This window comes from Rhipicephalus microplus, chromosome 9 (genome assembly GCF_043290135.1).
Source record: "Rhipicephalus microplus isolate Deutch F79 chromosome 9, USDA_Rmic, whole genome shotgun sequence".
In the NCBI taxonomy this organism is placed as follows: Eukaryota; Metazoa; Arthropoda; class Arachnida; order Ixodida; family Ixodidae; genus Rhipicephalus; species Rhipicephalus microplus.
Window position 1 is genome coordinate 2,755,746 of NC_134708.1, and position 18,830 is coordinate 2,774,575.

Below are 18,830 nucleotides of genomic sequence, written 5' to 3' on the forward strand. Positions count from 1 at the left end.
AGCTGCGCATTGCCCTACCCGGCACAATCGTTGCCTGTTTCAGTGATGACAAGAGCGACAGCTCGGTTCAAGAAGATTCATTCGGCCAAAACCTGTACAAACAGAGGAACATAAGGTGACATCATCACGGCAGTGCTGCAGTGTCCACTCGGAGGCCATGTACCGGGCTGATGGTGTATTTCGGGCACAAAAGCAGGTCCGGGAGTCTGGGTGCTGGCAACAGTTGTGTACCGATGGTCTGGCAGCTTTTCAAGCCACGCTAAATCGCGAAGGGTTGCATGCTGGAAATCATACCGCCGAGTTAACTCACGGGGTCAAATGCTTGCATAAACGCCGCGCCCAAGTGCCGTTGCGGGTGTGGCAGCGTCAACTCCGTTGCGGGTGTGGAGCATCCCCGCCCAAGAAGTGCTTGGGCGGGGATGCTCTTTTTGGTTGTTGGCATATTTTATTTTCCTGACAAGCTTCACTGTTTAAACTGCTTGCCGGAATAATGCAGGACTGCACGACCTGGCTTACAAGAAGGCGCCGGATATTGCTAAAGAGCTTGGCGAGAACATTCGCAAGCTAACCATCATAGTGGGCGAGCTGGCTACATCACTGGAGAAGGTGTCAGATGTGCCGCCCACCGACTGGATGGCTGTCGGCGACACCATTGCGTCTAAAACAGAAAAGCTGAACATGGCCGAGATCGCACCCTTCTGGACATACATCCCCAAAATGAAGGACTTCCTCTCCATTAAGCTGCTCGGTGCCGGAGGCTTCGGGTCAGTGCAGCACTTTTTTCATCGTTCGAGTGAATATGCCACACTACGCAGTGGTGATTTTCATGCCTTGAATGGGCACTACTCTCGTCTTCATGCCTCGGGTGCATGATTAAGTGCTTTGCTTGTGTTAAGTTAGGCTAAATGTTCCACACAATCCTCGCGCTTCGAAGTGTATGGGCTTCGAGGCGCACTCGTTGATCGTGGTCTTTTACGTTACAATTTACCTTGGCCAGCCTACAATGTATGCATGAGAAGTGCTTTATCCAAAAAAAAAAAAAAAAATTGAGGCATGTGATCTTTAGGAATAAGCGGGGCTTTCAAACTATACTAATATTTCCCGGTGTCATAGGTTATGCACTTATTGTATTCATAATCACTTGTGCTGAGACGGTATGTGCTCAGTACTGTGGTTTGTCGGACCTTCTAAACGACCCTGATAAGGCCGCTCTGACTTCCATATTGCACAAATAACTGCTTGTCTGGGTTCGTAAGGAGTGCTTCACGATATTTGTGGACTGCAAAGCTTGTATGGCCAATCGCCCTTTATCAAATGCAGAACACTGACATAGTAAGTGGTGAAGGTCTGCTCAGCAGGGCAGCCCGCAGTGATTGCACGTCACTGTCACATTGTCTGGTTGTCACCATATTGCTAAAGAGTTTGGCATGTATGCAGAATTTGTGTAGACCTTAATAATGAAGACTTTTTGAGAGCGCGAAAGTGAACACTTGCTGGAAGAGGACTGGTGGGGTAACCTGCTCAATTCGTTCTTTACAAGCATGACGTAGGCAAGTGCACACGTAGTGCATTATGGCTACCGAGGGAGCCATTTGACTTAAGAGCTCATACGGGTTTTTACCCTGAGGGGTGGGAGCAGAAAAAGATTGGTCGACCCACCTGCAGAAGCAGCAGCGACGTTTGTCGTCGTATTGATTCCGGGCACACCCGTATGCCCCGGCATCTAAATAATTTATATCGGCCTGTCTTTTTATGCCTACGAATGATACTTTGAGTGGCAGCAGCTGTAGCATCCTCAGAGGCTGGGCGAAGTATTTCCGAGAAAGCAGCAGGCGAGTTGGTGAAGACACGAAAGAGTTTTTGTAAAATGTATGGGAGGTTTGCAACCGCTCCCCATATGCCAAGGAGCTCGGCATGCATAGCAGTATTATTCGGTAGGTGGCACTTGTAGGCCCCTGTGTACTCGACAGTCTGTTTTCGTTCCCGTCCCTGTGTTTGTGTTAGGAAGTGTTTGTTGTTAGGTCGAGCACTTGTCGGGCAGCGCTATACATGAGCAGGTAACCGTCGATGCGGCCTTGTGGCTCCTTAAACGTGAACGTGCAGTAGTCTCAGTGAGTAGTGAAATTACCACATATCTAAAAAGCAGGCTCAATTGACAACGCTTCTCTTACTGGTCAGCCTGTCGCTGTTTTGTCTCATGTCCGTGTATCAAATTCAATGCAAGGATTAATCCAAGTCTTTGTGTTACCACCACCACAAAACTTAACCTGTGTTTACACTGCAGGAAATTCCACGCACAAACAACTTCCTTGGCTTTCATTGTGTTCAGAACTCTGGCAAGTTTGACGCCGTTATGTTTGTTTCTTCCACTCGCCTCGTTCGTAGCATGACATTTGCTGCTGCCTCCAAGGAAGCCAAAGACGAGAACTTTCATCTTGAGGAAACGACCGCTTCGACATCATATGCATAGAGATGTTTGTTAGTTTCTCTTTATCCCCCAAACTGTCGCTGCACCCCCGGTTTTATTTTCTGTCTTTCCATTCAAACATTCTTGCAGTCTAGTCGGAATGCAGGAACAACTCTCTCCTCTATTCCCAGTCGGCTGTCGTTGTAAGTACCAGGCCCGAATTCTTCCTCGCCACCTCCTCAAAGAACCATCGCCTTTCGGCCACTTGTTTGTTGGCCGCTGCCGCTCTGCTCCCTTTCACCCTCGTTCCCGGAATGGTCGGCCTCAGGTGTTGATGGGTCGAGGGGAAGCACCTCCGAGTACGTACTTGCAATGCTGAGCTGACGTGCTATCAATAAAATTGGCCCGAGCGTCATTGCTGCCGTTTCCGCTGTCCTTGTTGTCACTGCAAAGGCGCAAGTGCACCTTCCATCAGTGTAGCTTGGCTCGATCCCTGTGCAGCTATTTTCTCCTGTAAGGCACCATAATTTCACTCCTGGGAAGACTAGTGTCTTCGCGACCTGCCGCCATGACCACTACATCTGCCACAAGCCCTCCACTTATGGCTCCCCAGGCCATCGTGTACTCGGGCACGGTCCGTCAGCGAGATCCTCTCATATTCAGCGGCACTGATGACCATGACATTGACGACTGGCTAGCTACCTACGAACTCGTGAGTGTCTTGAACAAATGGGACGAAGCCACGAGACTGGCCACCGTCGGCACTTACCTCAGTGGCATTGCCCACTTGTGGCTTCGGAACCATAAAACCGACATTCCAACCTGGACAGCATTCAAGACAAAGTTCAGCGAAGTCTTTGGTTGTCCTGCTGTCTGCAAACTTCGTGCGGAGAGACGCCTTCAGTCAAGATCACAACTACCTGGTGAGAATTTAACCAGTTACATAGAGGACATTATTGACTTGTGCAAACGTGTCGATGCGAACATGGCTGAGGTGAATCGCATGAAGCATATTTTTAAGGGTATCGACGAAGACGCATTCTAGATGCTTATTTCAAAAAGCCCTGCTACTGTCGCCCAAGTTACCGAGCTCTGCCAAAGCTACTATGAGCTCCGCCGGCAACGTCTCGTCACCCGCCGTGCTGTCCCACATCAAGAATTCATGTCCGCTTCAACTCCCTCACAAGATCTCGTCCTTTTTTTGCAGATCAAAGATTTTGTGCGTGAAGAAGTTTCTCGCCAACTCTCGCTCATTTCCTGTCTACCGGAGCGCAGTGCGCTGCTTAGCCCATCACTACGGACTATTATACAAGAACAAGTGCCTGAGGTCCTTTTTCTGCAGCTGGTGCCACCAGTCGATGCCCCATTGATGTACGCCGAAGCAGCAGCATGATCTCGACCACAGACGTTTTGAGTGCCGCCTCCACTGCCTGCTCCTGTTTATACCGTTCAGCCGCCACGACCTCCAGTCCATTGAGTCCTTAATTCGTGGCGCACTGCCGACAACCAACCGATCTGCTTTTCGTGTGGTCTACCCTGACACGTCGCACGTCTGTGTCGCCGCCACCCACTCCACTCACGTGGAAACCCACGTTCGTATGAGTACGACCACACGTACGCTCCCTATTTTATTTATTCACAATACTGTAAGCCCTGTCGGGCTGTTACAGAGTGGGAACTACATCATACAATGACAATTCTAATTTACCAACAAAAGATTCAACTGTGTCTACATTCTCAAAGAAATCGGCGGCAAGACAGTTCCAGTCGACAATCGTTCTGACAAGAAAAGTGTTTTTAAATGTGTCAATTCTCGGTGTGTAGGGCATAATTACGTGTGGGTGATTGGTTCTTGATGAGACTCTTCCTGGGGGACGCAAATAGAGAGAAGGGTTTAAATTGAGCTTATTGTTGTAAAGCTGATATAAAAACTTTAGTCGAGTAATTTTTCGGCGAATGGCAAGTTGAGGAAGTTTAACCTCAGTGAGCAGGATTGTTATTGACTGCCTCCTCTCATAAACGGAAAAAATAAATCGCGCTGCTAGCCTCTGAACACGCTCCAGTTTATCTATTTGATATTGGTGATGCGGGTCCCAGATCACACTAGCATATTCTAAGGTAGGCCGAACAATAGTTTTGTACGCCTGAAGTTTAACCTCAGGAGGAGCACCTCTTAATTTACGTCTCAGTAGTCCAAGTTTCCGCTGCGTTGATCCGCAGATATTGTCAATATGTGCATTCCAATTTAATGTATCTGTAATTGTCATACCAAGATATTTAATTTGGGTGGATCTTTTGATTTGGTTAGTATTCACTGTATAGTCAAACATTAAAGGCGTTTTCTTGTTTGAGACTGTCATGCAGGCAGACTTCTTAGGGTTGATTTCCATATCCCATTTTGCACACCAATTGTGAATAATGTTTAAGGCATCATTTAAACAAGTTTGGTCAGAGACAGTCTTGACGCGTGTAAACAAAAGACAATCGTCGGCAAACAATCGCACTTCAGTGTTGGGATGTACACCACTTGCAATGTCATTAATGTACAGCAGAAACAAAATTGGGCCCAAAACCGACCCTTGCGGCACACCAGAAGGAATGGGCAAAAAAGATGAATGTTCGCCGGCTATTTCCACAAAATGTTGACGATTCGTCAGGTAAGCTTGAATCCACCTAATTATTTGTAAATTAACACCGTAACCATGTAATTTATTTAGAAGTTTTGCATGACATACCCTGTCGAAAGCCTTTGATAAATCTAATGAAATAACATCTATTTGTTCTTTCGAATTCATAGCTGCAGCAAAGTGATGAACGGTTTTAAATAACTGTGTCATAGTTGAAAGGCGTCGGCGAAAACCATGTTGTTTGTTGTAAAAGAGGTTGTTATTTTCAAAGTACGCAACAAGATGTTTACCAATTATATGCTCTAAAAGTTTACACACTGTACATGTAATGGAAATGGGGCGATAGCTTTCAACCATCAGCTTGTCTCCAACTTTGGGCACAGGCACAACCCTTGCTAGCAGCCACTCACTCGGTACAACACCAGTTTTCAATGAGGAGGCAAAAATTTTGACTAAAAATAATGCAACCCATTCGCAATAGCGCTTTAAAAACTCGTTCGGTATTTTATCAGGCCCTGAAGACTTCTTGACATCTAATTTTAAAAGCAATTCAATTATACCTTCCTTAGAGATAACAATGTCATCTTCACAATGGCTACCATGTTCTTGACTTATCGAGGCCATTTCCGTCGGGCTAGTATATGTACTGTTAAAGAAATTGTTAAAAGCTTCAGCAACTGAAACTGGATCACCGCAAATGTTTCCATTTAAAAGTACACTGGTTGTAGCTGGCTTTGACCCAACCAAGTATCTCCAGAACTTCTGAGGTGAATTTTTCAAATAATCAGCCAACGTTGTTGAAACGAAATGCTTTTTAGCAGTTTTTAACTCCTTCCGCACGTCGGTACTAAGCGTAGCGATGGCAACGGGGTTTCTCGGTCTTTTTTGTCGTGCCCTACACTCCAGACCCCAAATTGTACCCTCCTCGACCAAGCCACTGACCAGCTTCTGATTGCCGATCTCCTTCTCCACGTCGTCGTTCGTCCTCCCCGATGCACCGACGCCCCCCTACAATCGACGCTGAAAACTAAATGACGCAGTTCCCAAGGCAAGAACTGCGTCTTCGTTGCAAAGCACAAGCCCTCTTCGTTCGCCGCCGAGTGTAATTGATGCCGTTCTTCAAGGTGTGCCCGTACTTGCCCTTATTGATACTGGTGCCGCCATTTCTGTCATCGGCGAAAAAGTTTGCCGTTCAATTCGAAACGTGACAACGCCTTACTTGGTCATGCTCTACCTGCGGACGATCGCCCTTCCTATGCAAAGTTGGTCATTAGTGACGACACCCAGATCCCTCCGCACGCTACTGTGTCCACCCCTGTGTTGTGCTCCGCCGTCGTCGATGCTACCACATTCTTCACACCTTCCGCTGCTTTCGTTCCTCGCCACCTATCACCGCTCTCAACTGCTCTCGTTACTCTTCAAGGTGGTGCAATCGACGTGCCTGTGGGGAATCCCTTCCCATTCACGATTACGCTGCTTCGGGATGAGTGTATCGGCTCAATAGAATCATTCGAAGCCATCGCTACACTTGACGTTACTGATGGATCATCGGTAGTCAGCGCCCTCTCCTGTAGTTCCGTGAATGGCCCTTCCACAGCCGACATTTTCAACCGTGTCATTGACGAAGGCCTAAACCCACAACAGAGGTGTGAGCTTTTGAGTCTACTTGACAAGTTTCGGCCATTTTTTGACAGTCACAGCGCTACTATGGATGGCACAATACGCTTTTGCATAGATTATCATCGTCTAAAGAAAATAACACAAAAGGATGTTTATCCTTTGCCTCGGATCCATGACGCCCTCGACTCTTTACAAGGCGCAGAGTTCTTTTCTTCCCTAGATCTACGCTCTGGGTATTCGCAAGTGCCCATGAATCCAGATAATAAGCCAAAAACTGCCGTTATTGCACCAGACGGTTCATACGAATTTGATGTGATGCCTTGCAGCCTATGAAATGCGCCGGCCACATTTGAGCGCATGATGGACGCTTCCTACGAGGCCTCAAATGGAACACACGTTTGTGCTACTTAGATAATGTGGTGGTATTCTCGCCCAAATTTCCCACGCACCTTCATCGCTTGGAACAGGTCCTATGCTGCCTCTCTGCAGCAGGCCTCCAACTAAACTTGAAGAAGTGTCACTTTGGAGCACGCAAGCTGACCATTCTTGGACACGTCATGTCGAAGGATGGCGTTATCCCTGACCCCTCTAAGCTACGGGCTGTTCGTGAGTTTCCGAGGCCCGGGTCTCTCAAGGAGCTGCGCAGTTTCATTGGGCTTTGCTCATACTTCCGCCGCTTCGTGCAGGATTTCGCCTCGATCATGGCACCTCTGACAGACCTACTTCAGGGAGACCGCAATCTATCTGCGTGGTCTCCAGCCTGCGACAGTGACTTTGCGAAACTTCGTTCCCATTCATCCGTTCCCTGAAGAGTAATTCCGTTCCTGAAGAATTCATCCCTTCCCTGAAGGGTTCCCATTCAATTCGTTCCCATTCACGATTACGCCGATTACGCTATTGGTTACCTGTCTGTCTGTCTGTCTGTCTGTCTGTCTTGCCGCTTTCGACATTTAGCTCTCCTGGCCATTTTGATAATAGTGTATTGCCATCATCATCACATCATTTTCTTGACTCGGCACCGTGCCTCTTGCACAGCTGAGACTAGCTCGAGCTGCACGAGAATAAAATGAGCTCACGCGCCTATGTCGGACGCTCGCAGCCACCGTGGCTCCGCTTCAGGCCTGAAATAAGGTGGCGAGATCGGCGCAACCCCGTCGGCCGCCTTCGACGTTGTCTCATGTCTCTCTACTCTCGCCCACTACAGTGGTGACCCTGAGAATGCGCCCTTCGACGAGCCGTTGACTCCCATGTTCCCGCGACTCTGCCCGCCAGTGCCGCCATTCCAATCGACCTACCCCAAAGTATAGTTCATGAAGCTCGACGCCCTTCTTGTGGTGAAAGGCATCAGGGACCAGCCGCTGATGCATGCCATTCTTCTCGACTCCCTTTCGGTAAAACTTCGTCATCTCGCTGGAACTTCAAGCTCCAGCCTGCAGCCGCACAATGACTTCTGCTCTGTGATGCTTGCCTGCTACGGCCTCACCGTTGCCCACTTCCGTTGACCCGCGACTCCAGGTGTACCCGCGTCGCAGGGTGCGGTACCCTCCGGCCCTAAGCTCTGCACTGATCATAACCTAACTTCCCCTGCAACATCTCTTTTCACCTCTGGTCCGGCCACTAGCACAGTGATTCTCGTGCCCGGTCACAGACTTGACGAGGTTCTTCAAGACGTTCTTCTGCCAATGACCAGTCCATCATAAGGTGCGTTTTTTCGACATCGTTGGCTGGCGGTCTTTCAGGCATGCTTGCCCCCCGTACGTTCACGGCCCACAAACCCCTGTGACATGTCGGACTACACAACCACTGCATCGTCGCACGCCCTGGAGTCTGTCACGACCACGGACATCGTCACGGCCGCTATGCGGCCTTCGATCACGAAGGCTTCGCCGTCGACAATGTCTGAAGGCAACTATCTATCTACTTCACTGCTCTGCACGTCCTGCCTGCTGCCGCTATCATCACCTTCGTTGTATCCTGGAGCAGAAGCTCATGCCCCTCACCAGACACGGCCGAATGTGCGAGATGTTGCAACCATTACTGACGCGCCTGCATATGACGTGCCTGACCCGCCTATGGCAGAGCACACCACTCATTTCACGCCTCCCACAGAGGCAGCCATTGGCCACATCGACCTGTGCACAAGCCCTCATGCGCCAACTACATAAGGGGCTTCTAAGAGTCCAGAGACGCCAACTGACCCTCCTCTAGAATGTGCGCTTACTCTGTTCTATGACATGCCTCCTGTCGTGTTCTTGATGAGGGACGCGAACCAGCAAGTGTGTAACTCAAATATAGACATTGCCTTTGACACGTCGCAAGCCTCGTCCGCCTTTCCCGACGCGCTGACCAAGCACGTGTCGTCCTTCGCATAGGCCTTCGAGCACGACATTTGCCCATCAGTCAACTTGTATACTTGTGTCGATACGCCAGCTACAACGGAACAGAGAATGTGTCATTGCACTGCCACCGACTTCTACACGAGCACCAGCGACCCACTACCAACGTAAGCGGTCATGTTGACCCATCTTCGGACACTGCTCAAGTCACAACACTTGCGTACTGACATAGGCATCAGCTCTGTGTACCCTCGCGCAAGCCCCATCACAGCAGTTTCTTGTCGATGGGTGGTCTTCAAGACTTTACTGCGCCAGTTCTCATTGTTTTGCGCACAGGACTCGCATCGACGTTTGTGCACCTTTCCTCACCTCCTCCTGAAGGCACCTCTACCAGCAGTGCTCACTTGTGACACCTTGTGCGCTCCTGGCTAGCCCCATCTGGTCATCCTGTCACCTGCTTGTCAACAACCACAGTGACCCGGCGCTTAGTTCTTCGTCTGCTGCGCAACTGACAGAGCCACTCGCCAGAAACCCACTGCTTCCCGTTGGGCCATCAACGTTGATAACCTGGACCTCTCAAACTGACACCTTATAGATTGTCTTTTATGTAGATAGTATTGGTTGTTCTTTTTTTTTCACATACCTTCGAATTGCGCGGAGCGCTTGAGGGGGAGCCCTGTAGTGCCATCATCATCATCATTTTCATGACCACCGCGCCATGCCTCTCGCGCAGCTGAGGCTAGCTCGAACTACATGAGAATAGAATGAGCTCACGCGCCTGGTGTGTCGAACGCTGGCAGCCACCGTGGCTCTGCTTCAGGCCTGGAATAAAGTGGCGAGATTGGCACGACACCATCGGCCATCTTCGTCGTCATCTCACGTCTCTCTACTTTTTCCCGCTACCATAGTATCGATACCAAAATTGGTTTGGCATAACATGACTGCATGACGAGCATAACTGAGTAGTAATAACATGAAAATCGTGATATATATGTCATGGATGTCATGATTAACATTTTATGATCTTGCTGCTCTTGTGCTGGTTTCGTTCACATGACATATTGCAAAACTGGTATGGTATGACATGACTGTATGGCGAACATAAGTTACAGGCCCTCAGTGGAAATCTTCACATGCGTGTCATCTAAAAACATAACTACATGCCATACTCATGATGCGCTCGCCGTTGTGTTGCTAGCTTCTCATTCACCAAATTTGGTATTATGTGACGTGAATGGATGATGAAGATATATGGCTGATGCAAATACGATAATCATGACATGCGTGTCATGTAAAACATGACTACATGCTTCACTCATAGCGTGCTTACCGCCGTATCGCTAGCTCTACATATACCCAATCTGGTATCACGTGATGTGAATAGAGATAGTAAATGACACGTCCAAAGATGATAATCATGACATGGAAGTCATGTATGGCATGATTTACGTCTGCCTCGTAACGTTGCGCTGATTTTAAAGTGACATAACCTTCCTCATTCGTGCATCACATATCATCGATTCCCACTGTATGTGGAATCTGCCTAATTTTTTTTGTTCAGTCACCTGTAATCCCAACATATGCGGATGCCACCATCATTCTTTGATACACAGACCAGTGGATACGCATGCGGGCTTTCAGCCGGGTATATCAATCTCCACTGCTGGAGCGCATTTACCTGCCTCTCTACTTCATGCACAAGCGCCGCCCGCACCCTGTGGACAAGGTATGCCCGTCTACAAAGTGCCGGTGGATACAAATCAAAGCAGGAGAACAACCGAGACGGGGTATGTCTTGGTTGCTCTCTAACTTTGATTTGTATTTTGTGTATTCCCACTGTGCAGGTGCTGGTTTTGTTTGGGAATACTCTAGTATGCCTCGCGATTGAGTCTCACAGCTGTTCTGTCTGTGTGGGCTTCAGATGGCTCCAGATGCCCTATTTCATCAGGCTGCAGTGTCGCTTGCACCTCTATCCCGCATGGTGGTGGGATCGGAACCTCTCCAAATATCTGATTGCCCTCGAATATCACAGTTACTGCAGCTACTCAAGTGTGATATGCGCGAGGCTTGTTAAGGTGAATTTTTTTGCATGAACAGTCATTGAGCTCAACTAATTTACTGTACAGTTGCAATTTTGCTACCACAGTGATCGGTCCCTTCCATTTTGCCACTAGTTCCCCTCTCCTTCTTTCTCGAGCCGTAATACATTGCTTCCAGTGACAAACTGTTTGTCTGTGACCCTTGAGTTATAAGGTCTATTCAATTAAAAAAACAGTGCATGGCACCACACTCAAAAAGATGCAGCCAGTGCTGACATCTGGTGCAGCAGGTGTAGCAAGGTGTCTTGGCACTCGTTTCGGGGTGCAAATGCAATGCATCAGCAGCGCCATTACTTCGTGTCAATCGAATGTTGAGGTGCAAGCCTGTTTGCTGCTTGGCTAGTCATACCACAAAACGACAGGTCATAGTCAAAGATAGCACGTGCACGTAAGTCGTGGCGTGTATTAGAATTGTGTGTATTGTGTGCTCACCGATTTGCAGCTTCTGGTTTGTCACCATGGAGGAATTCCACATTGCCATTGAAATTGCTGAATTCGACGGCAAAGATGAGAAACTGGACGCAGTGTTGTGTCAAATCGGTGCTGAACTGGTGCACAGCAATCGTAACCGCACACCTAGGTACTACAAGGAAGTTGTGGGCCATTATTATGACCAAGAGTTCAAGCACCTTTTCCAGCCATCAAGACACACGTCTGAAACACTTGTCGGGCGTTTCAGGTCGTCATCATTTTTTTCAAGGCCGCGGGGAATATGCCCTCATATCGTAGTGCAGAAAACTTGCCTGATTGCTCTCAGCTACTTGGGTACGCAGAATTGCATGTACAGGATCACCGACACATTTGATGTCTCCAAGTCATCTGTGTCATTGTGCCTGAAAAGGGTCCTTGACTTTCTATTCAGCATAAGTGAGGAAGTCATTGCTTGGCCCAACGATCAAGAGCGGGCGAATATCAAAGCAGGTTTTTCTGCCAGGAGTGACGGTAAAGGACTGATGAACACCATTGGGTGTGTTGATGGTTGCTACATAGATTTCCTATCAAAATGAATCTTCTGCATCCTATTACAATAAAAAAAAGTTTCCTTCAATCATTCTTCAAGGAATCTGCGATGCTAAGTGCCGCTTCACTGACTTTTTTATTGGTTACCTGGCAGTGTACATGACGCACGTGTGCTGAGAGCCCCTTTTATTGCTGCAGAACCGAAGTGCGCTGGCGATTACTTGCTAGGGGACGCAGTGTACCCGCTTCTTTCGAGGCTAATGCCTCTCTACAAGCACAACAGGGCTACGTTTGAGCACTAAAGGTGAAAGTTCAATAAAAGGCTCAGCCAGCAGCGTGTAGCCATTGAACATGCCCTTGGCATCCTGAAGCAGCGATTGTCAGACGGTTATACCTTATGGATGCAGACACTATCGATCAGTATTGCCTAAATGCCACAGGATCATGTGTGCTACACAACCTATGTAGCAGCAGACATGACACATTGGCCAACTGCGAGGATTTACCCAGGGAAGAAGACATTGAAAATAAAATGATGGAGCCATTGCAAGCACTTCAGCTATTAGAGCTATGTGTGAACTCCAATGCAAAGATATTGCTGAAACACAGTGCTGAGACTCCAAATAAACTGTTTCACATGCTTGTGTGAACTAAAACATTGCCAACACACAGTGCTCGAGACCAAAGATTAAGTGTTTTGCATCTCTGTGTGAACGGCTATGAGTGCACACTGCCGACGCACAATGTTTACACCGAAAATTTAAATTTTGCATGCTTTTGTGAACTGCTATGGTTGTACATTTCTGATAAGCAGAGCTGAGACTTCAGATTGAGTGTTTTGTATGTCTTTGTAACTATTACACAAGAACGTTGGCAACATGCAGGGCTGAGACATGAAATAAGGTGTTTTGAATGCGTTGCACCCCTCACTTTTACCCTTCTATGCGATTTGGATGAATGCACCCCCCCCCCCCCCCCCCCCAAAAAAAATTGCATGAAAACCAGAAGTTTCTTTTTTTTGCTTTGTATGCATTCACAAAGTGCTCCAACAAAGCCATTTTCTCATTATGCCTAGCTGCCCTGCGTTTTTCAATTTTATTCAGCTTTTGCAGCAGCTGGATTAAAAAAGGTGGGTCGTTCGGCCTACGCTGTTGCAATTTAGGTGTGCCCTCGACCCTTGATTCCTGGCTGACTGGGGCAGCTGAGTCTTCGAATAAAGCTTCGGGTTGCCTGAAACAGATGTATTTTATTGTAGTAGAGCTTAAGCTTTGATGATTACACTTACGTTTTCTGCCTGTCTTCTCGAACCATTTTTTTTTCTCCTGTGTGTATGTCACGATTGGACTCGCATGATGTTGTTTTTCCATGAGGTCCGACATCTCTCTAAAAATTAAATGCAATAACATCACAACATTAGTGTGTGTATGCCAAGGCACCTTCTGTATCCACTGTTACTATGATAGCAGCTGATCCCCTGTAGATTTATTTCAGGATGTTTATATATGCTTTTATACACTTTTTCGATTGACTTCCATTTATTCGTCACTTGGAGCACGCTCAAAGAACAACAAAACTCTTCATTCACGGCATTGGTTAGGTTCAGAAAGAGCTGCTTTTGTTCCTGTGAGCGAAAAAAAAATGTACACAAATTAATCCACACGTACTCATTACCTACGTTCGCTTCGCGGTCTTACCTTAACCCTCCCTCTTTTAGCGATGTTGCCAAAATTTTCTTTATATTTATCATTGGAAAACCTTGTCTTTCTTCCCCTTCACAGCATTTTGTCAGAGTCGTCGTGACGTTCAAAGATTTGATGAGTGCTTTGAAGAAGCACGGCATCTGCTGCAGTAGACGTTTGCGGCGTTGTAGGCATAGCACGCCCGTTCGTTGAGTCAGTGGTGGCAAGTTGGCTCGACATGCATACAACCCGCATTCTTCTCCCATCTGAAAATAGAAGAAATACAATGGTGACGAGGAAATGTCGCCATCGTGCATGTGAGCGGACTTCTCAAGATTGCTATCACTTCTGCACAATTACCTGCTGTAGCGTAGAGTTCGGCGTCGCCGTCTAGGAGTATCATGCCAAGATCATCCACAATTGAAAAATTTCCTTCGGTACATTGATGTCTATTACCACAGGCATGATTCAAGGTGTAGTCTGCTGGAACGCAACAGAAATGTGCGTGGCTGCACCAAAATGCTGCACCCTTGGGCTATAAAGTGCAAGGGTTCGCGGCACCTCGGTGATACCTAACGAACACTCTGTACAATTGAGGACGGTGGTGCAGGGGCGCCGCTGTACCTTTGTCAATCGAGGAGCGAGGTGCAGCGCACCAAGAAAGGATACAGAGAAGTTAAGCTGAATTGAATTGACCTATAGCGTCCTTCGTACTTTTTCTGACTGACTTCACTCTGTTGGGCGGCTCCTTCGCTAGCTTCTTTTATACTACTTTGAAGCTTCGCAAGATATTCCACTGCTGGCATACCCAGGGATTCTGGCACTTTCCAGTCTCCTGACCAAGTTAATTTGAGAATGGATAGGGGCCCGTTTGGCACCCGCCAGTACATGAGCTCGAACGGCGACTGCCCTGTAGTCGTGTGGGGAACCTCACGATATACCCATAACAAAAATGGAATCATCAATCCCACTCGCGTTCATGTTCACTGACTATGTGAGAAAGTATTGTTTTGAGCGTGCCAGTTCAGCGTTCCACTAAGCCGTTGCTTTGCAGGTGATCAGTTGTTTAAATTCTCGCTGTTGCCCCCAGTCTTTGCAACATCTCTCGTGTCAACCTTGACGTAAAGTTGGTGCCCTGATCTGAGCGAATTGTCTCCGACACCCCATGTTAAGCAAATAGCTGTAGTAGTGCTTCACATGCAGCCTTTACCGCTAGTGAACGGAGGCATACTCCTTCTGGCCATCTGGTATGCAAGTCTACAACACAAAGAGCATGTCGGTGACCTCTAGCCGAAGGGGGTACCATAGAAGCGATGCAGTCCATGTTTACTGTTTGCAACAGTGCACAGGACCTGGCCAGGGGGGTTATCGGAACCCTATCTATTTGCTTCACCTGACATCCAAGGCATGATCTACATTACTTCTTTACGTCTCGCGACATGTGATTAGTAAAATGAGCTTTTCACCCTTGACAGTGTTTTCAGCTCTCCTAAATGACCTGCTCATGGTGAATCGTGAGCCGTCTTTAGCACTTTTTTGTGCCTGAGTGATGGCAGCATTAGCTGTCCAGATGCAATATGCAAGGTGCTTCTTGGGATATAATAGCTCGTCCTGAACGACCATACCATGTGTTCTGGCCTTTGCCCACATCCAAACGTCTCACAAAGCCAGGGTCGCTTTCTTAGCCTTAGGAAACTTTTGTCGTTTGCTTTTGACCGGCTCGTAACATTCGCTGTTGCTCTTTGTGGTTATGATGCCTGCAATCACCTATTGCTCTTCGTGTGCCCCCATCTGACAGCTCTACTATGGCTTTGATCTCCTCGACTGCTGAACACTCGTCTGACACTATGTCAGGTACAACCCTTTCCTTGAGAACTTGTGTGTAATTGTTGGGCGTGATCAGCGCGTTGGTGCGGTCTAGCAGCTTTTCTGTGATTGCACAAAGCACGGCAGACTGCACCACCTTGGGCATGACGTAAGGACTTCCTTCAGTGCGGCACGTAAGTCAACTTGCCAGTTACCTGTTGCCCGAACGCTCCCGTCAACTTTATTTGGGAACCCGTGTACCAAGGTCCCACTTCTCAGTGGTACCATGTACTTAGGTACCGTACCACTGAGCTCACTTCTGCTCCTGAGTCTACCTCGGCATTTGACGACCACTTCCAGTGAGGGTCGCTCTTTACGCTGCTGTTGTTGCTATTCCTGACTCGAATACAGAAGCCATCACTGTCTGAATCACTGTAATCTCTGGATCGCTGGATTTTGTTGTTGTCCTGCTGGTTTAGTGCCTTTTCTTGCACCTAAGCCCGTATTGGGGCGATTCCTGGCAATGTGGTCGGTTCCCTTGCTCTCAAAACATAGTTTTTTTCCACTTTCAATTTTAATTCGTGGGTGCTTCTATAGGTGTTTCAGTTTTCTTTTGCCACTCCTCGATATTTGCCTTCTTTTGTTCTGCATTGCACTTTTCACTCTCTTCGAAGCTCTCCGCGAGCCACACCACTGGGTTACAAAAAACCTCCTGTTGATTACAAACAACATGCGCTCTCACTTCGGGGCTCAAACACGCTTTCAAGCAAAGTGTGACCGCTAGCTCCTTGAGTTCCTTGAATATGCCTACCTTAGAACTCTGGACATAATAGTCGAAATAATTCTCAACAAGGCGCATGGCAAGCTGGTCTCAGGATTCCTTTTCTCTATTTTTAGATCCCACAAATAGCCTCGTGTACTCCACCGCCGAAAGCCATAGCCCCTCCAAAATGCTTGACTTAAGCTTAACATAAGCTTTTCGCCCCTCTACTGTCAGCCTGCACTGCAGCTCACATACCCTTTCGCTCACCTGTGGCAAAACTGTGGCAAAACTAGCCCGGCTCACCATTCACTCGAAACTTCATACGACTTGAGCGTTGCCTCAACATCCGTGAACCACATTGGCGCAAGTGCCTCTTGGTTTGGCATTGGTGCCAGTACATCCTTTAACAGCTTGCGAATTTCGGTCGCCTGTCTTTCTTTAACCTTCCACCAAGCGATGTGCTGTCATCGCCCTCGTTGGGTACTGCCCGATCATGCACTCATAGCCGCCGGCTTTCCAGCATCAAACGCTGCTTCTCTGTTTTCATCTCAGCAATTTTCAATTGAAGCTGGAGCAAATCTAGCTGCTGTTCCGATGCCATATCTGACGTGGCACTACCATGACCCCCCATGCTGCTGTCGGGGACTCCTGAAAGCTTCCTGCCTCTTGCTCGTTTATTTGTTAGTTGTCCCTTTCTCTGTCTCACAAGTAGTAATTCTTTGTAATTGCCTGCGCCCCACAGAAAATCAAGAGGTACCCGCCTGAAGAAGTCTTGCGGTGGGCTCTTTTTTCTCGGTCTCCGGTGGAATAGCCTTGCTTCGTTGATCCCGCAGCACACGGCAGTCAGTAGAGGTGGTTGTCGGCAGTCTTGATCAATGTCGCTCCCCGCTATCCTCTTCAGTTCAGCCATGCAGATCTTACTCGACTGTGCTAGTTAGGTTCTGTTTGTTTCTTTCACTCGCCTTCTTCGACCGACTCCCAACTTTTCTATCTCCTTTTTTTCCGTCGCCTGCCTGTCCTATCTCTTTACCTATTTTCTACTATTCTTTTTATCTCTCCCTCCACCTACCCCTACAAGGCACTTAGCCATGTCGCCAACAAGCAGACGGAAACTAGTGCCTTCTTCCTTTCCTCTAACAATCACTATACTCGTCAATTCGCCGCTGTTGCTTAGCTCCCTTCACCCTTGCTCTGGAATGGTCAGGCTCAGGCGTTGACTGGTCGAGGGAAAACACCTCCTAGTATGTACTTACTTGCAATGATGGTCTGACGGGCCACCAATACAATTGGCCCGTGCGTCATTGCTGCCTTAGCCGCTGTCTTCGTTGTCACCACGAAGGCACCTTCCGTCCGGGTAGTTTGGCTCGGTACTGTCTCCTGTAAGGCACCATAATTGAACCCCTGGAGAGACAAGCGTCCTTCCGTCCTTTGTGACCAGCAGACAGTCCTCATTCCCTGATGCGTAGGCAGCACTTCTGCCTTGGCGGGTGAATGCGGGCCGCGGGGCGGGTAACATTATGAAGGTATTGGGCGAACTTACGATGTTTGACCACAACAACACTCTTAGGTTGCCCCGAAGCATTCGAAAAACCCGCCGAGCAAAAAAAAAAACGTTGCGTTTATTGTCATGGACATGTGGCGACTGCGGGAAAGTTAAAAAGATGTTCTATGGGCGAAGCTCCTTGAGGCGCGAGTCGTGCGTCTTCTGTATATAATAGCCACCTTTCGTTTTAGTCTTAGTAAACTGGGTTCCTGGGTAGACAAACTGTCAATCACCTGTGGCCGATACCCGCATACTGCGGCCCGTAGTTTATGGGTATGTGCCACACGTGTCTGGAGAAAAGCATTTGACGATGTACGAGACCAGATTTTCATGTTATTCATGTCATGACCAGACATATTCTTCAAACCCTCTTACCCTTTCCCAGTAATTTTGGCCTGCCCCAACTTAAGGAGGTGATCACGAAAGCGCCGAGACATAAGCAGCTAGATAGATAGATAGATAGGTAGGTAGGTAGGTAGGTAGGTAGGTAGGTAGGTAGGTAGGTAGGTAGGTAGGTAGGTAGGTAGGTAGGTAGGTAGGTAGGTAGGTAGGTAGGTAGGTAGGTAGGTAGGTAGGTGGGTAGGTAGGTAGGTAGGTAGGTAAGTGGGTAGGTAGGTAGGTAGGTAGGTAGATAAGTGGGTGGGTGGGTGGGTGGGTTGGTGGGTCGGTCGGTCGGTCGGTCGGTCGGTCGGTCCTGCAGTCTTCCGAAAATTGCTGTTAAATCTGCGGATTTCATTCGTAGAAAATCGGGTTTAAAGGACTGATACACCTGGAGACGAAGAGCAGAGCATCTTTACACTGCGGTTTACTGCGATGCAGATCCTAAAACCACCTCACATGCCACGCGCTCTTCCTCGTTCTTCTCTTTCTCTAGTGCGAGAAATGCCCACTGTTTTTAACACTCCCGGCCCACGAATTGCTGTGGGCGCATTTCTAGGAAACACAAATGTTGAATAGGCCGCGTTACAAGTTTGCCGTTTGCTAGCTTTA

The 18,830-nt window shown here is 48.1% G+C and overlaps 1 protein-coding gene across 1 annotated transcript in view; it reads left to right on the forward strand.

Annotated features, from left to right (window-relative positions):
- Window positions 1-18,830, forward strand: part of LOC119163325 (uncharacterized) — a 186,174-nt gene that overhangs the window by 45,242 nt on the left and 122,102 nt on the right. Inside the window, exon 3 of the mRNA XM_037415300.2 lies at window positions 497-764. Within this exon, the coding sequence (XP_037271197.2) occupies window positions 497-764 (268 nt within the window). The remainder of the gene's footprint in view (window positions 1-496; window positions 765-18,830) is intronic.